This window comes from Bombina bombina, chromosome 2 (assembly GCF_027579735.1).
Source record: "Bombina bombina isolate aBomBom1 chromosome 2, aBomBom1.pri, whole genome shotgun sequence".
Classification (NCBI taxonomy): domain Eukaryota; kingdom Metazoa; phylum Chordata; class Amphibia; order Anura; family Bombinatoridae; genus Bombina; species Bombina bombina.
In genome coordinates, this window is record NC_069500.1 from 349,766,750 (window position 1) to 349,794,584 (window position 27,835).

Sequence of the window (27,835 nt, forward strand, 5' to 3'; positions counted from 1 at the left end):
CCAAGGGGGAGATTCCATCTTTCTCAATTGTCTGTAAACCAGACAAAAAGAGAGGCGTTCTTACGCTGTGTAGAAGACCTTTTTACCATGGGAGTGATCTGCCCAGTTCCGAAAACAGAACAGGGGCAGGGGTTCTACTCCAATCGGTTTGTGGTTCCCAAAAAAGAGGGAACCTTCAGACCATTTCTAGATCTCAAGATCCTTAACCAATTCCCAAGAGTTTCATCCTTCAAGATGGAGACCATTCAGACTATTTTACCAATGATCCAGGAGGGTCAATATATGACCATCGTGGATTTAAAGGATGCGTATCTACACATTCCTATCCACAAAGATCATCACCAGTTCCTCAGGTTTGCCTTTCTGGACAGGCATTACCAGTTTGTGAAGATTCTTGGCGCCGTGGCCAACCCGAAGGGAAGAGCCACAAAGGTGCTAGGGTCCCTTCTGGCGGGCCTAAGGCTGCGGGGCATAGCAGTGGCGCCTTATCTAGACGACATCCTAATTCAAGCGTCGACTTTCCAACTAGCCAAGTCTCACACGGACTTAGTGTTGGCCTTTCTAAGATTTCATGGGTGGAAGAGAAGTCCCCATTCCTGGGAACTCTGATAGATTCGGTGTACATGAAAATATTTCTGACGGAGGTCAGGAAATCAAAGATTTTTAACCACCTGCCGAGCTCTTCATTCCATTCCTCGGCCGTCAGTGGCTCAGTGTATGGAGGTAATCGGATTTATGGTAGCGGCAATAGACATAGTTCCGTTTGCTCGCTTGCATCTCAGACCACTGCAACTATGCATCCTCAAACAGTGGAATGGGGATTATGCAGATTTATCTCCTCGGATAAATCTGGATCAAGAGACCAGAGACTCTCTTCTTTGGTGGTTGTCACAGGATCACCTGTCCCGGGGAATGTGTTTCCGCAGGCCAGCGTGGGTTTTAGTGACGACGGACACCAGCCTACTGGGCTGGGGTGCCGTCTGGAATTCCCTGAAGGCACAGGGCTTGTGGACTCAGGAGGAGGCCCTCCTATGATAAATATTCTGGAATTAAGAGCGATATTCAATACTCCTTCAGGCGTGGCCTCGGCTGGCTTCGGCCGGATTCATCAGATTTCAGTCGGACAACATCACGACTGTAGCTTATATCAATCATCAGGGGGGAACAAGGAGTTCCTTGGCGATGATAGAAGTTTCCAGGATAATCCAATGGGCAGAGACTCACTCTTGCCATCTATCAGCGATCTATATCCAGGGGTAGAGAACTGGGAGGCAGATTTTCTAAGTCGTCAGACTTTTCATCCGGGGGAGTGGGAGCTCCATCCGGAGGTATTTGCTCAACTGGTTCAGCTATGGGGCACACCAGAATTGGATCTGATGGCGTCTTGTCAGAACGCCAAACTTCCTCGTTACGGATCCAGGTCAAGGGATCCTCAGGCTGTACTGATAGATGCTCTAGCAGTACCCTGGTCGTTCAACCTGGCTTATGTGTTTCCACCTTTCCCTCTCCTTCCGCGTCAGATTGCCAGAATCAAACAGGAGAGAGCTTTGGTGATTTTAATAGCACCAGCGTGGCCACTCAGGACTTGGTATGCGGATCTGGTGGACATGTCATCTCTGCCACCATGGACTCTGCCACTGCCACAGGACCTTCTGATTCAGGGTCAGTTCAAGCATCCAAATCTAATTTCTCTGCAATGGACTGATTGGTGATTGAACGCTTGATTTTATCAAAGCGGGGTTTCTCCGAGTCGGTCATAGATACCTTAATTCAGGCTCGAAAGCCTGTCACCAGGAAAATCTATCATAAGATATGGCGTAAATATCTTTTTTGGTGTGAATCCAAAGGCTACTCATGGAGTAAGATCAGAATTCTTAGGATTTTGTCCTTTCTTCAAGAAGGATTGGAGAAAGGATTGTCAGCTAGTTCCTTAAAAGGACAGATATCTGCTTTGTCTATTCTATTGCACAAGCGTCTGGCAGATGTCCCAGACGTTCGGGCTTTTTGTCAGGCTTTAGTTAGAATCAAGCCTGTGTTTAAACCTGTTGCTCCGCCATGGAGTCTAAATTTAGTTCTTAATGTTCTTCAGGGGGTTCCGTTTGAACCCATGCATTCCATAGATATTATGCTTCTATCTTGGAAAGTTCTGTTTCTAGTTGCTATCTCTTCAGCTCAAAGGGTTTCTGAATTATCTGCATTACAATGTGACTCGCCTTATCTGGTTTTCCATGCTGATAAGGTGGTTTTGCGTACCAAACCTGGGTTCCTCCCTAAGGTTGTTACTAACAGGAATATCAATCAGGAGATTGTTGTTCCTTCTCTGTGTCCTAATCCTTCTAAGAAGGAACGTTTATTGCACAGCTTGGACGTGGTTTGTGCTTTGAAGTTCTATTTGCAGGCAACCAAAGATTTTCGTCAATCATCTTCTTTGTTGTCTTTTCTGGAAAACGTAGGGGTCAAAAGGCTACGGCTACCTCTCTTTCCTTTTGGCTGAAAAGCATCATCCGGTTGGCTTATGAGACTGCTGGACAGCAGCCTCCTGAAAGAATTACAGCTCACTCTACTAGAGCGGTGGCTTCCACATGGGCTTTTAAAAATGATGCTTCTGTTGAACAGATTTGTAAGGCTGCAACTTGGTCTTCGCTTCATACCTTTTCCAAATTTTACAAATTTTATACCTTTGCTTCTTCGGAGGCTATTTTTGGGAGAAAGGTCTTGCAGGCAGTGGTGCCTTCCGTTTAGGCTCCTGTCTTGTCCCTCCCTTCATCCGTGTCCTAAAGCTTTGGTATTGGTATCCCACAAGTAAGGATGAATCCGTGGACTGGTACATCTTGCAATATATATATATATATACACACACTGCACTCAAAAGGGAATTTGTTTTTGAATAGTCTCTTTACTGTGAACGTTTTCGGACAATTAGTCCGTCCTCAGGCATAAAGTGTACAAACAATTTTACCCTCCACCTTACTTTTAAAGAAAACACTAAGCCGCTGGAATCCACGCTCTCCCTGGTAGACACGCCCATCCACTGACGTCATCGCCCCGGGCAACGTGTATCCAGACGTCAGTAAATAAATGTAACAAAATAAATTACAAAGTATATACAATGTATAGTCCCTATCATGACCAGCAGATACAAACAAAATGATATAAGAACGAAGCCATATAGTGCCTATATCTCCTACCAAATTGTGTAGTGTGCGTCACAGCGTTAGTAACCATGGTAATGGCAGTAAACAAAAAAACGGCTATTGAGTACAATATGGACTCATAATAACAAAAAGTGGTGAAGATAAAAGCAAATATGACCAAGACCCAGCAGAGACTTACGAAATACCAGAATGAGCTGAAGACAATGGGTTACTATGTAGTAGGTCTCCCACAAAGCCATAGATTAATGATATCTCCTATCCAAAATGCAGCGTCAGTTACCATGACTGTGGTAAACAAAAACTGGCTGCTTGGTCCAATATGGACCCGTATATCCCAAAGTGGTGGGAGAGATAAGATTAGATATTGCCAAACTAATATCATTAATCATGTCTAAAACTTCTAACATCATGTTAAACTATATATATATATATATATATATATATATATATATATATATATATATATATATATATATATATATATATATATATATATATATATATATACATATATATATATACAATCATATTCAATACAATATGTGAAGATATCAGTTATTATAGAATATTAAGCAATCAGATGTCACCATCCACTATATAGCAAAAATGTATACAGCAAAAATTATCAGGAAAAAAGTCAAAAATTGGACAGATATAAGAAAAAAGGGGTAAGATCTGGGAAAGGACCTAATTAATAGAGAAGGCTATAGTAAAAGGGGAAATGTATATTAGTATAGAGCCAAAAGACTCTATAGATGGGATGTATTTCATCTCAGAGCAAGGGGTTATTGTTACCAGGGAAAAATAAAAGGAGAAAACTGGAAAAATTAGAAGAATAAGAAAAAATTAGAAAGAGGATAAGAAAGATAAGATAAAGTACCTGGGTAGGTCATAACAGATGATGGCTCTCAAACTGTGTACAAAAAATTATCATGTACAAAAAAATATCAGAAAAGTTAAGAAAAAATTCAGAAAATATTTTATTCTTGCAAAAAAGGCTCTCAAATTGTAAATTACAAAAAAAGCATGCCAATCCAGATGGGTGTTCAATCCTTTAGGGATTAGAGTTTTCAGATTATAAATCCATCGGGCTTCTTTTTGTAGTAATATTCTGTTACGATCAATGATTGTATATTTTAAGTCAGTCACGCTATGTTGCAGTTGTTGGAAGTGGCGTGCTACCGGTTGTTCTGAGGAACATTTATTGATCGCTGTCTGGATGGAGGACCAATGGTTGGCCATACGTGTCCTAAGATCGTCGCAGGTCTTGCCCACGTAAAAAAGGCCACAAGTGCAGTTTAATAAATATACGATATGCGTAGTAGTACATGTAAGCCGGAATTTATGCTTGTAACTCTTTCTCCTATATGGATGGTTGAAAGGGGGTCCAGTAATCAGGCCCCCACATGTGGTGCAGCCTAAGCAACAATAGACTCCTGTTGTTTTGGTGTCAAGCCATGTGGATCTAGTATAGCAATGGAAAGGGTCCGTTTTTAATAAGGATGTCCCTTAGGAACCTAGCTCTCTTGTAGCCTATCCGGGGTGGCGGCATATTTTGTAACGGTAGCGATTAATCTGAGCTGATGATATTCTAGTGTTTGCGTAATGCTTGCCCTATCCCCCTCTTGTCACCAGTGTACTGTATGTATTGACGAAGGTCATTCTGTTATCCATGTCGTATGTATTTTCAATGTTAGGGGACTCCAGTATTTCCCTTTTGTTTTTTTAAGAGTTTCACTGGATAACTTTGTTGTTCCAACTGAGATTCCATCTCAGTCAGTTGGGAATTTGTTTGTAGTTTCTGTATTATTACTTAGAACTCTCTGTAGTTGAGATTTTTGAGATTTTGGTAGTGCCTGTTTAAGTGCCGGGGGGGGGGTGGTGGTGGTGGCAACTGGTGAAATGTAACAAGGCGTTGCGATCCGTTACTTTCTGGTATAATGTGGAATTCATCTTTTTAATACAATCGTGCAACTGATCTCTTTTTTTTTCTTTTGAACCGATCAGTACCAAATTCTTAGAAGATGGACATAAATAAGTTTGCATAAGATGGGGCCATGTTGGACCACATCGCAGTCCCTTTTAGCTGTAAGAAGAATTGATTTTCGAATTGAAAGTAGTTGGTACTTAAACAGAATTCAAGAAGGTATAGGAGTATTTCAAGGGGTGGTCCCACATAGGGATATCTTGAGAATTGTCTTGCAATGGCATAAAGACTCTCAGCATGAGGAATGATATAAACTCTTTACATCGAACGTCACTAGAATAGCATCCTCATTTATTCCACCTAGCGCTTGCAGAGAATGCAGTAGTCTTGAAGAATCTCTAAGATAGGAGGGCATGTTCATGACCAGAGGTTGGAGAAAAGAGTCCACGAATGTAGCTATAGGTTGTTGGATTGACCCAATAGCAGAGACTATGGGTCTCCCTGGTGGTTTATCTAGCCGTTTATGTATCTTTGGCAGTGTGTAGAACACCAGTATCCTAGAATAGGTGACCATCAAATAGGCAAAAGTGCCTTTATCCAGAAAGCCTTGTTCATATACAGCACAAAAGATACTGATCAATCTTGGTCTTGAATCCGGAGGTAGGGTCACAGTGTATTTTCTTGTAGGTAGTCTGGTCCAATAGCTGCGTTGGTATTTCAGCCTTATTGTCCATGTAATTCATGAGCACTATCGCGCTGCCCTTGTCAGCTTCACATATAATTAAGGTTTTATTTTCGGATTTCTTAATGCTTCACGTTTCTGTATAAAAAGGTTTAAATGTGTCCTTATGATGGAGCTTCACAGACTCTTCCATCTCTTTTATGGTTAATCTTGTGAAAGTATTAATGCTATAGTTGTTGGAGCTGGGGACATATGTTGCCTTCTTACAAAATTGTTTCTGGTCTTAGACACTATTGCCAATTTTTTCTTTGAGCTGTAGTTGTCTCTCGAAACGTTTTGCGTCTATAAAAAGATCAAAGGGATCCGTCTTGCATGTAGGAATAAATGTGAGTCCCTTATTTAGCACTTGTTGTTCCAAAGTGCTAAGGGGATGTTTGCTTAAATATACCACTATTTTTTCAGGTGTCATTTCTGTGGTATGGATGAGATTTTTTGTGTTTTTGTTTTTTTTTCTTTGTGCCCCCCTCGCCTTGTGATTGCTCTTTTCCTTGCAAGTTTTTTTGAGAGTGATTATTCCTAAGGGCTGTCCAGTTTGGGTACTCGTATTTGGTTGTAATTCACTTTCAGAGCCAGAGCTTTCGACCGTAGTCCGGTTTCTTGGTTTCTAGTATCTTTGTCTTGTTTGAAATTGCCTCTGTCGCTCTTGTCTTGAGAGTTGCCACAGGTATACTCTTTTTTTGTCATGGTAATCGCTGATTACTGCCTCCAATTTCTTGTTTTTGAAATCAATCAAGTCAGACTCATACTTGTTGACTTGTTCCTGTAGTTTTTTGAGCCAATCTTCATTGTTGTCAGTTTGTAACTTAACTATATTTGTCTGATCATATGCAGCAATTTTAATTGCCGTCAGGAGCCGTCCTACTTCTTGAATCGCCAGTAAAACAAGTTCTAAGGAGCATTTGTTTTATATGTTACACCATTTTTCGCAAAAGGCAGGATTGTTCCTGCAAATTGTGCCAACAATCGGTCCGTCATCCGGACAGCGATCAATAAAGGTTCCTCAGAACAACCGGTAGCAAGCCGCTTCCAACAACTCCAACATAGCGTGACTGACTTAAAATATACGATCATTGATCGCGTCCCCGTCCCCCCCTTGAATAGAGGGGGTTATAGTAAAATTACTAGTAGTAATATTACCACAAAAAGAAGCCCGATGGATTTATAATCTGGAAACTCTAATCCCTAAAGGATTGAACACCCATCTGGATTGGCATGCTTTTTTGTAAGAATATAATTTTTTCTGCATTTTTTTCTAAAAAAAATTCTGAACTTTTTTGATATTTTTTTTTTTTTTTTGTACACAGTTCGAGAGCCATCATCTGTTAGGACCTAATATAGGCACTTTATCTTATCTTTCTTATCCTATCCTCTTTCTAATTTTTTTTCTAATTTTTCCAGTTTTCTCCTTTTATTTTTCCCTGGTAACAATAACCCCTTGCTCTGAGATAAAATACAGAGTTTTTTGGCTCTATACTAATGTGCATTCCCTCTTTTACTATAGCCTTCTTATATCTGTCCAATTTTGGACTTTTTTACTGTATACATTTTTGCTATATAGTGGATGGTGACATCTGATTGCTTATTATTATTCCTTAATAACTTTGATATCTTCACACTGTATCGGATATGATTGTATATATATTGTTTAACATGATGTCAGAAGTTTTAGACATGATTAATGTTATTAGTTTGGCCATATCGAATCTTATCTCTCCCATATTGGACCAAGCAGTCGGTTTTTGTTTACCACAGTCGTCATGGTAACTGACGTTGAGACGCTGCGACGCTGCATACCGCATTTTGGATAGGAGATATCATTACTCTATGGCTTTGTGGGAGACGTACTACATAGTAACCCTTTTGTCTTCTGCTCATTCTGGTATTTCATAAGTCTCTGCTGGGTCTTGGTCATATTTGCTTTTATCTCCACCACTTTGGGTTATTATGAGTCCATATTGTACTCAATAGCCGTTTTTTGTTTACTGCAGTTACCATTGTAACTAACCCTGTGACGCACACTCTGCAATTTGGTAGGAGATATAGGCACTATATGGCTTCGTTCTTATATCATTTTGTTTGTATCTGCTGGTCATGATAGGACTATACATTGTATATACTTTGTAATTATTTTTGTTATATTTCTTTATTTACAGACGTCCGGATACACGTTGCCCGGGGGTGATGACGTCGGTGTATGGGCGTGTCTACCCGGGAGAGCGTGGATTCCGGGGCCTTGGTGCTTTCTCTACTAGTAAGGTGGAGGGTAAGATTGTTTGTACACTTTGTCTGAGGACAGACTTATTGTCCGAAAACGTTCACAGTAAAGTGACTATTCTGGAACAAATTCCCTTTGGATTGCACTCTGTTTATTTTCTATTGTTTTGTTTCTTTTGCACCCAGGGTCTTAACAGGAGGAAGACCAAGAGTGTGGTCTGTAGTGTGTGTGTGTATATGTGTGTATGTATGTATGTATGTATGTATGTGTATATATATATATATATATATATATATATATATATATATATATATATATATATATATATATATATATATATATATATATATATATATATATATATATATATATATACTCACTCCTCCTGTGATTGGTTCATTTCATTGCATGGGTGAGTGCCGATTTTTTTTTGGGGGGATACATTTGAAATTTCCTCCATTTGCTGGCCTCCTGTATCATGTGAGTCATCATCCAATCAGACTCGTATATGCATGTGAACTCTTGCACATGTTCAGTAGTAACTGGTTCCTTAGACTGTTCATATAAAAAGACTGTGTGTAATTTTATAATACAGGTAAAAAACATTATACCCAAACTGCTTGGGATCAGAAAAGGTTTGGATTTTAGAATACTTGAATCTTTAAAATTGGACAGTTGGCGGAGGGGATGGGACCAAGTGTAACAATTTATCTTATGTTATTTAGGCAATGTTTAAATGTCATAATAATGCTTATACATGCAACTAAAGGTAGTTTTATATCATTTTTTATACTTTTGTGACATACAGATAGGGAAAATGGAAATTTTTGCAAATTAATTTTTTTTAATTTTTTTTTTAATATTAATTAAAAAGTTGTGATTTTAGAATTCCTGACTTGGGAATATTTACCTCTATAAATAAGTTGGAAACAAAACATCTAGTTTAAAATTGCAGCGCTGTTTAAATAATGAAAGTAAATGTTTGGGTTTCATGTCCCTTTAAGTAAGGATGTATTTTATCCTCTGTTGCCACAAGAGGACCACTTAGTTTGTTTGTCCGCCCACCCACCCTTTCTCCTGTTAAGTGTGGTCAGTCCACGGGTCATCATTACTTCTGGGATATTATCTCCTCCCCTACAGGAAGTGCAAGAGGATTCACCCAGCAGAGCTGCTATATAGCTCCTCCCCTCTACGTCACCTCCAGTCATTCTCTTGCACCCAACGAATAGATAGGATGTGTGAGAGGACTGTGGTGATTTTAAGGCCATGTCAGACACTGCGTCACAGGTGGCAGAACATGAGGACGGAGAGCTTCATTCTGTGGGTGACGGTTCTGATCCAAACAGACTGGATTCAGATATTTCAACTTTTAAATTTAAGCTGGAAAACCTCTGTGTATTACTAGGGGAGGTGTTAGCGGCTCTGAATGATTGTAACACAGTTGCAATACCAGAGAAAATGTGTAGGTTGGATAAATATTTTGCGGTACCGGCGAGTACTGATGTTTTTCCTATACCTAAGAGACTTACTGAAATTGTTACTAAGGAGTGGGATAGGCCCGGTGTGCCGTTCTCACCTCCTCCGATATTTAGAAAAATGTTTCCAATAGACGCCACCACACGGGACTTATGGCAAACGGTCCCTAAGGTGGAGGGAGCAGTTTCTACTTTAGCTAAGCGTACCACTATCCCGGTGGAGGATAGCTGTGCTTTTTCAGATCCAATGGATAAGAAATTAGAGGGTTACCTTAAGAAAATGTTTGTTCAACAAGGTTTTATATTGCAACCTATTGCATGTATTGCGCCTGTCACGGCTGCAGCAGCATTTTGGTTTGAGTCTCTGGAAGAGACACTTCAATCATCTACACTAGATGAGATTACACACAAACTTAAAGCCCTTAAGTTAGCTAACTCATTTATTTCAGATGCCGTAGTACATTTAACTAAACTTACGGCTAAGAATTCCGGATTTGCCATTCAGGCACGCAGAGCACTGTGGCTAAAATCCTGGTCAGCTGATGTTACTTCTAAATCTAAATTGCTTAATATACCTTTCAAAGGGCAGACCTTATTCGGGCCCGGGTTGAAAGAGATTATCGCTGACATTACAGGAGGTAAAGGCCATGCCCTGCCTCAGGACAAAGCCAAACCTAGGGCTAGACAGTCTAATTTTCGTTCCTTTCGTAATTTCAAAGCAGGAACAGCATCAACTTCCTCTGCACCAAAACAGGAAGGAGCTGTTGCTCGCTACAGACAATGCTGGAAACCTAACCAGTCCTGGAACAAGGGCAAGCAGGCCAGGAAACCTGCTGCTGCCCCTAAGACAGCATGAATCGAGGGCCCCCGATCCGGGACCGGATCTAGTAGGGGGCAGACTTTCTCTCTTCGCCCAGGCTTGGGCAAGAGATGTTCAGGATCCCTGGGCGTTAGAGATCATATCTCAGGGATACCTTCTGGACTTCAAATCCTCTCCCCCAAGAGGGAGATTTCATCTGTCAAGGTTGTCAACAAACCAAATAAAGAAAGAAGCGTTCCTACGCTGCGTACAAGATCTTTTATTAATGGGAGTGATCCATCCAGTTCCGCGGTCGGAACAAGGACAAGGGTTTTACTCAAATCTGTTTGTAGTTCCCAAAAAAGAGGGAACTTTCAGGCCAATCTTGGATTTAAAGATCCTAAACAAATTCCTAAGAGTTCCATCGTTCAAGATGGAAACTATTCGAACAATTTTGCCCATGATCCAAGAGGGTCAGTACATGACCACAGTGGATTTAAAGGATGCTTACCTTCACATACCGATTCACAGAAGTCATTACCGGTATCTAAGGTTTGCTTTTCTAGACAGGCATTACCAGTTTGTAGCTCTTCCATTCGGATTGGCTACGGCTCCAAGAATCTTCACAAAGGTTCTGGGTACTCTTCTGGCGGTACTAAGACCGCGAGGAATTTCGGTAGCTCCGTACCTAGACGACATTCTGATACAAGCTTCAAGCTTTCAAACTGCCAAGTCTCATACAGAGTTAGTACTGGCATTTCTAAGGTCGCATGGATGGAAGGTGAACGAAAAGAAGAGTTCTCTCTTTCCACTCACAAGAGTTCCCTTCTTAGGGACTCTGATAGATTCTGTAGAAATGAAGATTTACCTGACAGAAGACAGGTTAACAAAGCTTCAAAATGCATGCCGTGTCCTTCATTCCATTCAACACCCGTCAGTAGCTCAATGCATGGAGGTGATCGGCTTAATGGTAGCGGCAATGGACATAGTACCTTTTGCACGCCTACATCTCAGACCGCTGCAATTGTGCATGCTAAGTCAGTGGAATGGGGATTACTCAGATTTGTCCCCCACTCTGAATCTGAATCAAGAGACCAGAAATTCTCTTCTATGGTGGCTTTATCGGCCACACCTGTCCAGGGGGATGCCATTCAGCAGGCCAGACTGGACAATTGTAACAACAGACGCCAGCCTACTAGGTTGGGGCGCTGTCTGGAATTCTCTGAAGGCTCAGGGACTATGGAATCAGGAGGAGAGTCTCCTTCCAATAAAAATTCTGGAATTGAGAGCAGTTCTCAATGCCCTTCTGGCTTGGCCCCAGTTAACAACTCAGGGTTCATCAGGTTTCAGTCGGACAACATCACGACTGTAGCTTACATCAACCATCAGGGAGGGACAAGAAGCTCCCTAGCAATGATGGAAGTATCAAAGATAATTCGCTGGGCAGAGTCTCACTCTTGCCACCTGTCTGCAATCCACATCCCGGGAGTGGAGATCTGGGAGGCGGATTTCTTAAGTCGTCAGACTTTTCATCCGGGGGAGTGGGAACTTCATCCGGAGGTCTTTGCCCAGATACTTCGACGTTGGGGCAAACCAGAGATAGATCTCATGGCGTCTCGTCAGAACGCCAAGCTTCCTCGCTACGGGTCCAGATCCAGGGATCCGGGAGCGGTTCTGATAGATGCTTTGACAGCACCTTGGACCTTCGGGATGGCTTATGTGTTTCCACCCTTCCCGATGCTTCCTCGATTGATTGCCAGAATCAAACAGGAGAGAGCATCAGTGATTCTAATAGCGCCTGCATGGCCACGCAGGACTTGGTATGCAGATCTAGTGGACATGTCATCCTGTCCGCCTTGGTCTCTACCTCTGAAACAGGACCTTCTGATCCAGGGTCCATTCAAACATCAAAATCTAACTTCTCTGAAGCTGACTGCTTGGAAATTGAACGCTTGATTTTATCAAAACGTGGTTTTTCTGAGCCAGTTATTGATACCTTAATACAGGCTAGGAAGCCTGTTACCAGAAGGATTTACCATAAAATATGGCGTAAATACTTATATTGGTGCGAATCCAAGAGTTACTCATGGAGTAAGGTTAGGATTCCAAGGATATTGTCTTTTCTACAAGAAGGTTTAGAAAATGGGTTATCCGCTAGTTCTTTAAAGGCACAGATTTCAGCTCTGTCCATTCTTTTACACAAACGTCTGTCAGAAGTTCCGGACGTTCAAGCTTTTTGTCAGGCTTTAGCTAGGATCAAGCCTGTGTTTAAAACTGTTGCTCCGCCATGGAGTTTGAACTTAGTTCTTAATGTTTTACAGGGTGTTCCGTTTGAACCCCTTCATTCCATTGATATCAAGTTGTTATCTTGGAAAGTTCTGTTTTTAATGGCTATTTCCTCGGCTCGAAGAGTTTCTGAGTTATCTGCCTTACATTGTGATTCTCCTTATCTGATTTTTCATTCAGACAAGGTAGTTCTGCGTACTAAACCTGGGTTCCTACCTAAGGTGGTCACTAACAGGAATATCAATCAAGAGATTGTTGTTCCATCTTTGTGTCCTAATCCTTCCTCGAAGAAGGAACGTCTGCTACACAATCTAGATGTAGTCCGTGCCCTGAAATTTTATCTACAGGCAACTAAGGATTTTCGTCAAACGTCTTCCCTGTTTGTCGTTTATTCTGGTCAGAGGAGAGGTCAAAAAGCTTCGGCTACCTCTCTCTCCTTTTGGCTTCGTAGCATAATACGATTAGCCTATGAGACTGCTGGACAGCAGCCTCCTGAAAGAATTACAGCTCATTCTACTAGAGCTGTGGCTTCCACTTGGGCCTTTAAGAATGAGGCTTCTGTTGAACAGATTTGCAAGGCTGCAACTTGGTCTTCTCTTCATACTTTTTCCAAATTTTACAAATTTGACACTTTTGCTTCTTCGGAGGCTGTTTTTGGGAGAAAGGTTCTTCAGGCAGTGGTTCCTTCCGTATAAAGAGCCTGCCTGTCCCTCCCGTCATCCGTGTACTTTTGCTTTGGTATTGGTATCCCAGAAGTAATGATGACCCGTGGACTGACCACACTTAACAGGAGAAAACAAAATTTATGCTTGCCTGATAAATTCATTTCTCCTGTAGTGTGGTCAGTCCACGGCCCGCCCTGTTTTTTATGGCAGGCTTAAAAAATTTTTGGATTATACTCCAGTCACCACTACACCCTTGGGCTTCTCCTTTCTCGTTGGTCCTTTGGTCGAATGACTGGAGGTGACGTAGAGGGGAGGAGCTATATAGCAGCTCTGCTGGGTGAATCCTCTTGCACTTCCTGTAGGGGAGGAGATAATATCCCAGAAGTAATGATGACCCGTGGACTGACCACACTACAGGAGAAATGAATTTATCAGGCAAGCATAAATTTTGTTTTTTCCAAGGTGGCCCATGGGCCCATCAGTTGGCCATGAATGATTTATATTAAAAATGTGGATCCCTAATCCATGATCAACATTCAAAATTCTTTAAAAATGTAAGTGCAGAAAAGTAGATCTTATACTCTTATACATAAGGGTCACTCACACACATATACATTTAAATATTTAATATTAAATCTTTTATCAAAATAGATACAAATTACTTAAAATTTTGACAAAATTGTCTCGTTGTTGTTGGTATTTTATCAAATTTTCCCTTCTTTAAATGCAATTACTATAGTGAACTTTAAACTCTTTGATTTGATGCTCCAATGAAGTTTCTGTTGCACTTTTATAAATGATGTATATTTGTTCTGTCTTTAGAATACAAATTATGAAAGTATACAGCAGACGGCACGCAGCATTGCAGAGCAAGCTCATGATCTGGCCTATGACCCCAACTACATGTCGCCTTTTGCACAATTTGCCTGTGACTATGGTTTAAACGTGAGAGGTAAGTTACAAGGACAGCAAGTTATGATATAATGTACATTTGAGAGGGAGAAATATTAAGTAGTTGTACTGGGAACTTTAGTCTGTGCACCGAATTTACATATTAAAGAAATGTAATTTAGTCTTTTTTTTTTTTTTTTATTTAGGAGGAAAACCAGACGATATCACTGTTCTTCTTTCCATAGTAGCTGAATATACAGACTAACATGCAGAAAGAAACATCTAGTATAAACTACTTATTCTTCTTTTGCTACCCTTGGACTTCGACATGTTGCACTGTTTCCTGCGGGCAGGATCACAATTTATTTTTCAAGTTCTTTTTTTTGTTTGGATTGGCCAGTTATAAAATGATAAAAGAAGCATAATGCTGTGTGCATACATTACAACTGAGGTCACTGTAAAACCACTACTGTCTAAAGTATCTGATACAGAAACGAAAAGATTTGCCAGCTATTGAAAGAACTTGCCCCAAATGCTGTTTTATGAACCTGTTTTTCAGCATTTGTTTCACATTTAACCCAACCAGATCTGTCAATAGCATGATATATTTTCAGTTTAGTGCAGTATTTTTCCAAACTTTTCATTGTCCTGGGACAAATATTGTAATACTGTGAAAATCATGCGATTCCCTAGTTATTTTCATATGCCCTTGATACCCCAATAATTCCTTTAATATTGTAGGAATATAGTGAACTAAGAAGTGCTATAAGCAATAATACACAATGTCACTAAGAACTTTCAATATTTAAGAGTTTATGGTGAAAAAAAGATACTATGCACAATTTGGCATTTTTTTGACCTGGTGACATAATTGTGTGTAAAACCATCAGGTGAGGATTGTGATAACCAACAACTTGATGTATGTTTATACTTACGTAACCTAAAATGTTTCTAACGTTATACACATTGCTTTAGACTTAGGTATTCCCTTCAACAAAAGAAACCAAAAAAGAAGTACATTTGGTATTAGAAGTTAATTGGGACATTTTTTCAAATCTAAATTAAACTTTTTATGATTTTACATACACGTCCCTTTAACCAAAATTGCTAGTGTATATATTTGATTTCATTTCTGACTTTTCGCATCTTACCAGTACCCCATATTTGGGTGCTAGTAATTATATTTAGTTATCTCTACTCAACAGTTGGCCAAAAATGAATATTGGGTTGTTTAGTAAAAACCCCATATTCATTTTTGGGCAATATGGGGTTCTTTTAGCGGTAAATGTTATTTCTGAAGATACTAAAAGCCATCTGTTTATATGTAATACACACACACAATTATTATTTTTTTGGGTAATTTACTGACACAAATAAGCACGCACATAATGTTTGAGTAAATTTAGTCTCTGTATACATTGAATAACATCCATCATCGTGTTTTTTTGGGGGGCGGTTATATTTCTTAGCAACTGTTCTCTGTATGTTACATTTAAGAGAGTTCCACAGGTTGTCTGTATTTTCATTGTATTTTACCTGTGTGTCTGTTACCTCAGTTTGTATATATTTTTGTGAAATTGTACTGTATATTTGAATTGCATAACTGTTGAGAGCTTTTTATTTAAATATTTTCAACATGTACTATGTACATGTCATAACAGTAGTGCGTCATGCTTGTAACAGGCATTTCATTCTCAGTGGTAATGTGTAAGCAGTTATATAACGAGAGAGGTTGAGAAATGTATGTTTTCCTGTATTAGCATGTTCTATATGAGGTCATATTAAATGGCTTCTTAAATTGCCTTAACTCCCCTAAACTTGATAGAGCAGAGTAAGCAGCCAATGAATGAGCTTGGTTCAAAACGTAGAGCAATGACAGATAAGTGACAAACTTGTATTTCTTATTTTGGTTTATTCTAATTTAAATTAATTTCCTTTGAGATTTTTAAATGAAAGAGAAAAAAAAATGTTTTACTAACATCACACTATGTAAAACGAAATCATCATTATTTTGATTGAAGTACATATTCAGGTTACAACTAGACTGTGTAGCTCTGACAGGAGTAAAACTTGCGCTTCAGTAAATGTGTTTTCTTCTCCGTTAGAGACCTGCAATATGGTACGGACCTATTTCCAAGCACTAGAAGCAAACTTTTACAGGGCTGGGCATTTCCAGACTAATAAAAATTTGCAAAGGACTAGTCGGAAATTGGTCTTTTTCTAGAGTTTAACTTGGAACTTATTTATTAACCCATAAATTGTTCAAATCACTAATTTGCTTAGCACAAATGCCTTCAGAAACAATATTTTAGTCCACAAAAGTAGCACTAATATGTGTTCATATGGGAGTATATAAATCACACATGCAATACATTATCCCACCTTCTGCAAAAGCAGCAACATGAAGTCACCCAAATTATAACAAATGTATTATTAGTGCATTGCAATTCAAATGTTAAAATCTGTGACATTCATGGCACTTTATTTTGTATTCATGGTTAAAGCCTCATAATGCTGTGACGCTCTGTTTTGCTGCGTGTAGCGTGGAACAATTGTTTAAGGCATTGTGGAATTCTGGAGCCATATGATCAACACTTCCCGGTAAAATACATATTTATTTTTAAATGAAAATGTTAATTCTTATGTGAATAATTGTGTAAACTAAATTGTGTGAGTTTGACTTACATCTGCATTGCTTGATTATGCAATTAGATTTAAAATTCCACTATGCTTCTTAATATTTTTACCTCAGCTAAGAGATTCCGAGATTGGTTTTACAAGTTTTAGCTAATTTTTTTTTCTTTTAGGCAACACCAAAGATTAGTAAAAGGAAATACTTTCCATCTCTATTTATGAAGCAATACTGTATTATAAATGAATATTGCATCATTGTTTGTGTAATTTCACTCTGCACTTACATATCAGCCTAACATTTTCCTCTAATGCTGTCTGCGCACAAGCTCTATAATTAAAACCAATGCACTTTGTAAGAGTAAAAAAGATAATTATGTGGTCAAGCTGTCGTGTTATGAGACACAAAGCAAGATTTAATTGGTTGGAGTTGTATTAAGTGAATGTTGAGGTATTTTTTTTTTTTATACGTAAATGAGAACGGAGATACTCGGCTAATAAAACATTTAATGAATATGTCACTACAATGTATAAAAGGTAGAATTAGAAGTGTATGTCATGCTGAAGGTCTTCAGATTGAAAATGGTAATGTGATAAAAGTTAAGATTACTGTGTGAATGTATTTTTTTTTTCTTTCTATTTTTTAAGTTGCACCAGTTTTCCATTATGAGGTGCATCAGTTTGTTATATTCTAGATTTATGTCAAATTTAACAATGCCGGTGAAAATTTAGCAAAGTAAATGTATTTTTGTGACTCTAGGAATAAATGAATCAAGTATTTAAATACTTTAGTTTTTTTTTTTTTTTAAACTACCATTTCTCATTTCTAAGACAAATGTCAACATTTGATGTATGAAATTACACTGAAATATAGGAAAAACCTGTAAATACATTTAAGTAAACTGTAAGAAATTATTTAATAAATATAGTATTTATACTAAAAAAAAGTCTGCTTTTTTTGTTGGAATGCATCTCTGCTTGTTTTGCATAAAACTACTATACTGTATGAAATTTTGATTTAGTAAAAATATTTAGTCAAGAGACGGTTATCGTCTTTGCACATGAAACAGAAGATAATCAAGTTTAATATTATTATTATCAGGTATTTGTAGAGCGCCAACAGATTCTGCAGCGCCATAAACATAGTCGGTATACAGGATAACATTTATAGGGATTCAATGGGTGAAGGAAGGCCCTGCCAAGAGATGCACTGTTGTAGTCTGCTCTTATGAAGGCGATCTGCAAACAGCTGGGCTCATAGGCTTACATTCTAAGGGGCTCAAGGGAAAAGCAATGGAGGTAGGAAAGGTTAGTGTAGATTGTATGCATCCCTGAATAGTAGCGTCTTTAGGAAGTGCTTGAAGCTGTTAAAACTAGGGGAGAGTCTTGTGGAGTGAGGCAGGGAGAGTGCCACAAGATGGGGGCCAGTCTGGAGAAGTCCTGTAAACAGGAATGTGAGGCAGTAACAAGAGAGGAGGAGAGTAGGAGATTGTGATCAGAGCGAAGGGGACGGGAGGGAGAGTATCTGGAGACAAGGTCTGAAATGTAGGAGGGGGTAGTGCAGTTGAGGGCTTTGTATGTCAGAGTGAGGATTTTGTGTTTAATCCTGGAGGCAAGAAGAATCCAGTGAAGGGATTGGCAGAGAGGTGCAGCAGATGAAGAGCGACGTGTAAGGAAGATGAGCCTGGCAGAGGCATTCATTAAGGATTGTAAAGGAGCTAGGCGGCAGCTAGGTAGACCAGAGAGGACAGAGTTGCAGTAGTCGAGGTGGGAAAGGATTAGAGAGTGGATTCAAATCTTAGTTGTCTTGTGTAAGGAAATTTCTAATTTTAGAGATGTTTTTAAGGTGTAAGCGGCAGGCTTTAGCCAAGGACTGAATGTGAGGAGTGAAGGAAAGGTCTGAGTCAAGTGTGATCCCAAGACATCGGGCATGCAGGGTAGGGGTAATGATGGAATTGTCAACAGTTATAGAATTTTTTTTGGGGGGGGGGTGGAGATTTTGGAAGCAGGGGAAAAAATGAGTTCAGTTTTGGAGAGATTTAGCTTAAAGGGACACTGAGCCCAAATTTTTTTTCTTTCATAATTTAGATAGAACATGCAATTTTAAGCAACTTTATGATTTACTCCTATTATAAAAGTTCTTCATTCTCTTGGTATCTTTATTTGAAAAGCAAGAATGTAAGTTTAGATGCCGGCCCATTTTTGGTTAACAGCCTGGGTTGTTCTTGCTGATTGGTGGATAAATTCACCCACTAATAAACAAACAACTGCTGTCTAAGCCCTGCACCAAACATTGGCTAGCTGCTTAGATGCCTTCTTTCTTTCATGTAATTGGCAAGAGTCCATGAGCTAGTGACGTATGGGATATACATTCCTACCAGGAGGGGCAAAGTTTCCCAAACCTCAAAATGCCTATAAATACACCCCTCACCACATCCACAATTCAGTTTTACAAACTTTGCCTCCTATGGAGGTGGTGAAGTAAGTTTGTGCTAAGATTTCTACGTTGACATGCGCTTCTCAGCATTTTGAAGCACGATTCCTCTCAGAGTACAGCGAATTTCAGAGGGATGTGAAGGGATTAACCTCTATTGAATGCAATGGTTTTCCTCACGGGAGATCTATTTCATAAGTTCTCTGTTATCGGTCGTAGAGATTCATCTCCTACCTCCCTTTTCAGATCGACGATATACTCTCATATTCCATTACCTCTACTGATAACTGTTTCAGTACTGGTTTGGCTATCTGCTATATGTGGATGGGTGTCTTTCGGTAAGTATGTTTTTATTACTTAAAACACCTCAGCTATGGTTTGGCAATTTATGCATTAATATAAAGTTCTAAATATATGTATTGTACTTATATTTGCCATGAGTCAGGTTCATGTATTTCCTTTTTTGCAGACTGTCAGTTTCATATTTGGGGAAAATAAACATATTAAGAAATATTTCTTCTATAAGGTACGATTCATCCTTTATTTGTGGGATATTATCCTCCTGCTAACAGGAAGTGGCAAAGAGCACCACAGCAGAGCTGTCTATATAGCTCCTCCCTTAGCTCCACCCCCCAGTCATTCTCTTTGCCTACTCTAAGTACTAGGAAGGGTAAATTGAAAGAGGTGATAAAATATTAGTTTTTAATTTCTTCAAGCAAGAGTTTTTTGTTTTAAATGGTACCGGTGTGTACTATTTACTCTCAGGCAGCAGATGGATGAAGACTTCTGCCTGGAGGATGATGATCTTAGCATTTGTAACTAAGATCCAGTGCTGTTCCCACAGAGGCTGAGGGGTACAAGAAACTTCAGTGTGATGAACGTTTTCATGCTATAGAGCAGTGAGGTATGTTCAGTCATTTTTTCTGGAGAGACTGTATTTCTCTTGTAAGGTGTATCCAGTCCACGGATCATCCATTACTTGTGGGATATTCTCATTCCCAACAAGAAGTTGCAAGAGAAAACCCACAGCAGAGCTGTAATATAGCTCCTCCCCTAACTGTCATAGCCAGTCATTCTCTTGCAACTCTCAACAAGCAAGGACGTTGTAGGAGAGAGTGGTTAAATATAGCTAGTTTTCTTCAATCAAAAGTTTGTTATTTTTAAATAGTACCGGAGTTGTGCTATTTTTCCTCAGGCAGTAAATGGAAGAAGAATCTGCCTGAGGTTTCTATGATCTTAGCAGGTTGTAACTAAGATCCATTGCTGTTCTCACATATGTCTGAGGGGATTACACAGATGAGTTAAAACTTCAGCGAGAGAATGGCGAGCAGTTTATTCTGCTATCAGGTTTTTGCAGTTATAATTTTTTCTAGAGATGGAAAACACTAGAAAATGCTGCTGATACCGGATTAATGTAAGTTAAGCCTGAATACAGTGATTTAATAACGACTGGTATCATGCTTACTCCCAGGGGTAATACCCTTATGATATTGCAATATAAAACGTTTGCTGGCATGTTTAATCGTTTTTATATATACTTTGGTGATAAAACTTTATTGGGGCCTAGTTTTTTCCACATGGCTGGCTTAAATTTTGCCTAGAAACAGTTTACTGAGGCTTTCCACTGTTACTATGAGTGGGAGGGGCCTATATTAACGTGTTTTTGTGCAGTTAAAATTACAAACTAAGACATCCAGATTCCCTCAAAGGCCCTCTTAATGCTATATGACATCTCTTAAGGGCCCAAAGGCTTTCCAAAGTCGTTTATTGGGGAAGGTAGGGCTACAGCTTGCTGTGGCAGTTGGTTGTGACTGTTTAAAAAACGTCTATTTCGTTTTTTGTATCCGTTTTTTGAACTAAGGGGTTAATCATCCATTTGCAAGTGGGTGCAATGCTCTGCTAGTCTATTACATACACTGTAAAAATTTTGTTTGATTTACTGCATTTTTTCACTGTTTTTCAAATTCTGACAAAATTTGTTTCTCTTAAAGGCACAGTACCATTTTTTTATATTTGCTTGTTAACTTGATTTAAAGTGTTTTCCAAGCTTGCTAGTCTCATTGCTAGTCTGTATAAACATGTCTGACATAGAAGAAACTCCTTGTTCATTATGTTTAAAAGCCATGGTGGAACCCCCTCTTAGAATGTGTACCTAATGTACTGATTTCATTTTAGGCAATAAAGATCATTTTCTGTCTTTTAAAAAATTTTATCACCAGAGGAATCTGACGAGGGGGAAGTTATGCCGACTAACTTCCCCACGTGTCAGACCCTTTGACTCACGCTTAAGGGACTCACGCTCAAATGGCGCCAAGTACATCTAGGGCGCCCATAGCGTTTACTTTACAAGACATGGCGGCAGTCATGGATAATACACTGTCAGCGGTATTAGTCAGACTACCTGAACTTAGAGGTAAGCGAGATAGCTCTGGGGTGAGACAAAATGCAGAGCATACTGGCGCTTTAAGAACCATGTCTGATACTGCCTCACAATATGCAGAAGCTGAGGAAAGAGAGCTTCAGTCAGTGGGTGATGTTAATGACTCAGGAAGATACCTGATTCTCATATTTCTACATTTAAATTTAAGCTTGAACACCTCCGTGTGTTGCTTAGGGAGGTTTTAGCTGCCCTGAATGACTGTGATTCCATTGCAGTGCCAGGGAAATTGTGTAGACTGGATAAATACTTGCAGTGACGGTGTGTACTGATGTTTTTCCAATACCTTAAAGGTTTACAAAAATTATTAATAAGGAATGGGATAGACCAGGTGTGCCGTTCTCTTCCCCTCCTATTTTTAGAAAAAGGTTTCCAATAGACGCCACCACACGGGACTTATGGCAGACAGTCCCTAAGGTGGAGGGAGCAGTTTCTACTCTAGCAAAGCGTACTACTATCCCCATCGAGGACAGTTGTGCTTTTTTAGATCCAATGGATAAAAAATTAGGTTACCTTAAGAAAATATTTATTCAACAAGGTTTTATCCTACAGCCCTTTGCATGCATTGCCCCTGTCACTGCGGTGTACTGGTTTGAGTCTCTGGAAGAGGCTTTACAGGTAGCGACTCCATTGGATGACATACTTGGCAAACTTAGAGTACTTAAGCTAGCCAATTCTTTTCTTTCTGATGCCATTGTTCATTTGACTAAACTAACGGCTAAGAATTCTGGTTTTGCTATACAGGTGCGCAGAGCGCTATGGCTTAAATCATGGTCAGCTGACGTGACTTCAAAATCTAAGCTACTTAACATTCCCTTCAAGAGGCAGACCCTATTCTGGCCTGGTTTGAAGGAGATTATTGCTGATATTACTGGAGGAAAAGGTCATGCCCTTCCTCAGGACAGGTCCAAATCTAGGGCCAAACAGTCTAATTTTCGTGCCTTTCAAAACTTCAAGGCAGGTGCGGCATCAATTTCCTCTAATAATAAACAAGAGGGAACTTTTGCTCAATCTAAGACAGTCTGGAGACCAAACCAGACCTGGAAAAAATGTAAGCAAGTCAAAAAAGCCTGCTGCTGCCTCTAAGACAGCATGAAGGAACGGCCCCCTATCCGGTAACGGATCTAGTAGGGGGCAGACTTTCACTCTTCGCCCAGGCGTGGGCAAGAGATGTTCAGGATCCCTGTGCATTGGAAATTATATCCCAGGGATATCTTCTGGACTTCAAAGCTTCCCCCCCAAAAAGGAGATTTCACCTTTCACAATTATCTGCACACCAGATAAAGAGAGAGGCATTCTTACACTGTGTACGAGTCCTCCTAGTTATGGGAGTGAACAGGAACAGGGTTTTTACTCAAATCTGTTTGTGGTTCCCAAAAAAGAGGGAACCTTCAGACCAATTTTGGATCTAAAGATCTTAAACAAATTCCTCAAAGTTCCGTCGTTCAAGATGGAAACTATTCGTACCATCCTACCACTGATCCAGGAGGGTCAATATATGACTACAGTGGATCTAAAGGATGCTTATCTTCACATTCCGATACACAAAGATCATCATCGGTTTCTCAGGTTTGCCTTTCAAGACAGGCATTACCAGTTGTAGCTCTTCCCTTTGGATTAGCTACAGCCCCAAAAATCTTTACAAAGGTTCTAGGGTCGCTTATGGCGGTCCTAAGGCCGCGGGGCATAGCAGTAGCCCCTTATTTAGACGACATCCTGATAGACGTCAAACTTCCAAATTGCCAAGTCTCATACGGACGTAGTACTGACATTTCTGAGGTCGCATGGGTGGAAAGTGAACGAGGAAAAGAGTTCTCTATCCCCACTCACAAGTTTCCTTTCTAGGGACTCTGATAGATTCTGTAGAAATGAAAATTCACCTGACGGAGTCCGGGTTATCAAAGCTTCTAAATTCCTGCCGGGTTCTTCATTCCATTCCGCGCCCTTCAGTGGCTCAGTGTATGGAAGTAATCGGCATAATGGTAGCGGCAATGGACATAGTGCCGTTTGCACGCTTACATCTCAGACCGCTGCAACTATGCATGCTCAGTCAGTGGAGCGGGGATTACACAGATTTGTCCCCTCAACTGAATCTGGACCAAGAGACCAGGGATTCTTTTCCCTGGTAGCTATCTTGGGTCCATCTGTCCAAAGGTATGACCTTTTACAGGCCAGATTGGACAATTGTAACAACAAATGCCAGCCTTCTAGGTTGGGGTGCAGTCTGGAACTCCCTGAAGGCTCAGGGATCGTGGACTCAGGAGGAGTCTCTCCTTCCAATAAATATTCTGGAACTAAGAGCGATATTCAAGGCAATTCAGGCTTGGCCTCAATTAGCAACTCTGAGGTACATCAGATTTCAGTCGGACAACATCACGACTGTAGCTTACATCAACCATCAAGGGGGAACAAGAAGTTCCCAAGCGATGTTAGAAGTCTCAAAGATAATTCGCTGGGCAGAGATTCACTCTTGCCACCTATCAGCTATCCATATCCCAGGTGTAGAGCACTGGGAGGCGGATTTTCTAAGTCGTCAGACTTTTCATCCGGGAGAGTTGGAACTCCATCCGGAGGTATTTGCACAACTGATTCATCGTTGGGGCAAACCAGAACTGGATCTCATGGCGTCTCGCCAGAACGCCAAGCTTCCTTGTTACGGATCCAGGTCCAGGGATCCCAAGGCGACACTGATAGATGCTCTAGCAGCGCCCTGGTCTTTCAACCTGGCTTCTGTGTTTCCACCGTTTCCTCTGCTCCCTAGACTGATTGCCAAGATCAAGCAGGAGAGAGCATCGGTGATTCTGATAGCACCTGCGTGGCCACGCAGGACCTGGTATGCAGATCTAGTGAACATGTCATCCTTTCCACCATGGTCTCTGCTTCTGAGACAGGACCTTCTACTTCAGGGTCCTTCCAACCATCCAAATCTAATTTCTCTGTGGCTGACTGCCTAGAGATTGAACGCTTGATTTTATCAAAGTGTGGCTTCTCCGAGTCAGTTATTGATACCTTAATACAGGCACGAAAGCCTGTCACCAGGAAAATTTACCATAAGGTATGGCGTGGATATCTTTATTGGTGTGAATCCAAGGGTTACTCATGGAGTAAGGTCAGGATTCCTAGGATATTATCTTTTCTCCAAGAAGGTTTGGAAAAAGGATTGTCAGCTAGTTAAGCGTCTGGTAGATGTTCCAGACGTTCAGGCTTTTTGTCAGGCTTTAGTTAGAATCAAGCCTGTGTTTAAACCGGTTGCTCCACCATGGAGCTTAAACTTGGTTCTTAAGGTTCTTCAAGAAGTTCCGTTTGAACCTCTTCATTCCATAGATATCAAACTTTTATCTTGGAAAGTCCTTTTTTTGGTAGCTATTTCCTCGGCTCGAGTCTCCCGAGTTATCTGCCTTACAATGTGATTCTCATCTGATTTTTCATACGGATAAGGTAGTCCTGCGTACCAAATCTGGGTTCTTACCTAAGGTGGTATCTAACAAGAATATCAATCAAGAGATTGTTGTTCCATCCTTGTGTTACACAATCTGGACGTGGTCCGTGCTTTAAAGTTTTACTTACAAGCTACTAAAGATTTTCGTCAAACATCTGCTTGGTTTGTTGTCTACTCTGGACAGAGGAGAGGTCAAAAGGCTTCGGCAACCTCTCCTTCTTTTTGGCTAGGAAGCTTAATCCGCTTAGCCAGAGACTGCTGGACAGCAGCCTCCTGAAAGGATTACAGCTCATTCCACTAGAGCTGTGGCTTCCACTTGGGCCTTTAAAAATGAGGCTTCTTTTGAACAGATTTGCAAGGCAGCGACTTGGTCTTCATTCATACTTTTTCAAAATTTTGCAAATTTGATACTTTTGCTTCTTCGGAGGCTATATTTGGGAGAGAGGTTTTACAGGCAGTGTTTCCTTCCATTTAAGTTCCTGCCTTGTCCCTCCCTTCATCCGTGTACTTTAGCTTTGGTATTGGTATCCCACAAGTAATGGATGATCCGTGGACTGGATACACCTTACAAGAGAAAACACAATTTATACTTACCTGATAAATTTATTTCTCTTGTGGTGTATCCAGTCCACGGCCCGCCCTGTCATTTTAAGGCAGGTAATTTTTAAATTTAAACTACAGTAACCACTGCACCCTATGGTTCCTCCTTTTTCGGCTTGTTTTCGGTCGAATGACTGGCTATGACAGTTAGGGGAGGAGCTATATTACAGCTCTGCTGTGGGTTTCCTCTTGCAACTTCCTGTGTAATGGATGATCCGTGGACTGGATACACCACAAGAGAAATACATTTATCAGGTAAGTATAAATTGTGTTTTCAGAAAGGCTGACGGTATCCCCATGAGGGTAAGGGTAAGTAGTAATCCTAAGAGCTATAGAAAGGCATGACTAAGCTTGCATAAGGGGCTAATTAAAAAAAATGGTTGACACTGAGTTTTGAATGTTTGTGGGCAAACGTTTTATGAACTGGGAGTGCTGTTAACGTTTTGTGGGCAATAATTGTTTTTTTGGGCAACTTTATTGAGGGTACTCTTTGCTTATTTTTTGGGTCTCAGAACCCACATGGCTAGTTTAAAACCGCTCTGGTGCGGTTCTTTGAGGCTGTAGAGACATCGAGTGAGATGGGCGGGGCATATTTTCGCTCCTCAGATGCACAGTTGTTTTCACTCAGCAAGCTCCAACTCCTGAGGCCCTTGTGAATGTTTTGGGCCAAATCAAAGCTTTAACCCCATATTTACTATCCCTGAGGGAAAGTAGGCGCCACAGCAGGGCTGTGGCAAGGTGCTGGGGGTGTTTTTTCCGGATTTAGGCCTGATTTCAATCCGGTTTGCACATTGAGGGTTTAAATGTTAAATTTTCTTGTGGGGCAAACTTAACTACACATATTGAGTCTGCTTGCAAAAATTTGAAAAATTTGGTGCATTTTAAAGCAATTTTGCTTCATGTAATTGGCAAGAGTCCATGAGCTAGTGACATATGGGATATACAATCCTACCAGGAGGGGCAAAGTTTCCCAAACCTCAAAATGCCTATAAATACACCCCTCACCACACCCACAATTCAGTTTTACAAACTTTGCCTCCTATGGAGGTGGTGAAGTAAGTTTGTGCTAAGATTTCTACGTTGATATGCGCTTCTCAGCATTGTTGAAGCCAGATTCCTCTCTGAGTACAGCGAATGTCAGAGGGACGTGAAGGTAGTATCACTTATTTGAATACGATGATTTCCCTAACGGGGGTCTATTTCATAGGTTCTCTGTTATCGGTCGTAGAGATTCATCTCCTACCTCCCTTTTCAGATCGACGCTATACTCTCAATTTACCATTACCTCTACTAATAACTGTTTTAGTACTGGTTTGGCTATCTGTTATATGTGGATGGGTGTCTTTTGGTAAGTATGTTTTTATTACTTAAGGCACTCTCAGCTATGGTTTGGCACTTTATGCATTTATATAAAGTTCTAAATATATGTTTTGTACTTATATTTGCCATTAGTTAGGTTCATGAATCTCCTTCTGCAGACTGTCAGTTTCATATTTGGGGAATAACATAATTTATGTAAGAACTTACCTGATAAATTCATTTCTTTCATATTAGCAAGAGTCCATGAGCTAGTGACGTATGGGATATACATTCCTACCAGGAGGGGCAAAGTTTCCCAAACCTTAAAATGCCTATTAATACACCCCTCCCCACACCCACAATTCAGTTTAACGAATAGCCAAGAAGTGGGGTGATAAAAGGAGCGAAAGCATCAAAAAATAAGGAATTGGAATAATTGTGCTTTATACAAAAAAATCATAATCACCACAAAAAAAGGGTGGGTCTCATGGACTCTTGCTAATATGAAAGAAATTAATTTATCAGGTAAGTTCTTACATAAATTATGTTTTCTTTCATGTAATTAGCAAGAGTCCATGAGCTAGTGACGTATGGGATAGCAGATACCCAAGATGTGGAACTTCCACGCAAGAGAGGGAGGGATAAAATAAAGACAGCCAATTCCGCTGAAAAAATAATCCACAACCCATATCAAAAGTTTTAATCTTTATAATGAAAAAAACTGAAATTATAAGCAGACGAATCGAACAGAAAAAGCTGCCTGAAGTACTTTTCTACCAAAAACTGCTTCAGAAGAAGAAAACACATAAAAATGGTAGAATTTAGTAAAAGTATGCAAAG

At 40.1% G+C, this 27,835-nt stretch overlaps 1 protein-coding gene across 1 annotated transcript in view; it reads left to right on the plus strand.

Moving 5' to 3' along the window:
• PPTC7 (protein phosphatase targeting COQ7) overlaps positions 1-17,733 on the plus strand; it is a 117,356-nt gene extending 99,623 nt beyond the window's left edge. Inside the window, exons 5-6 of the mRNA XM_053701724.1 lie at positions 14,087-14,216; positions 14,362-17,733. Coding sequence (XP_053557699.1) covers positions 14,087-14,216; positions 14,362-14,420 — 189 coding nt within the window. The 3' untranslated portion in view covers positions 14,421-17,733. The remainder of the gene's footprint in view (positions 1-14,086; positions 14,217-14,361) is intronic.
• The last annotated feature ends 10,102 nt before the right edge of the window (positions 17,734-27,835 follow it).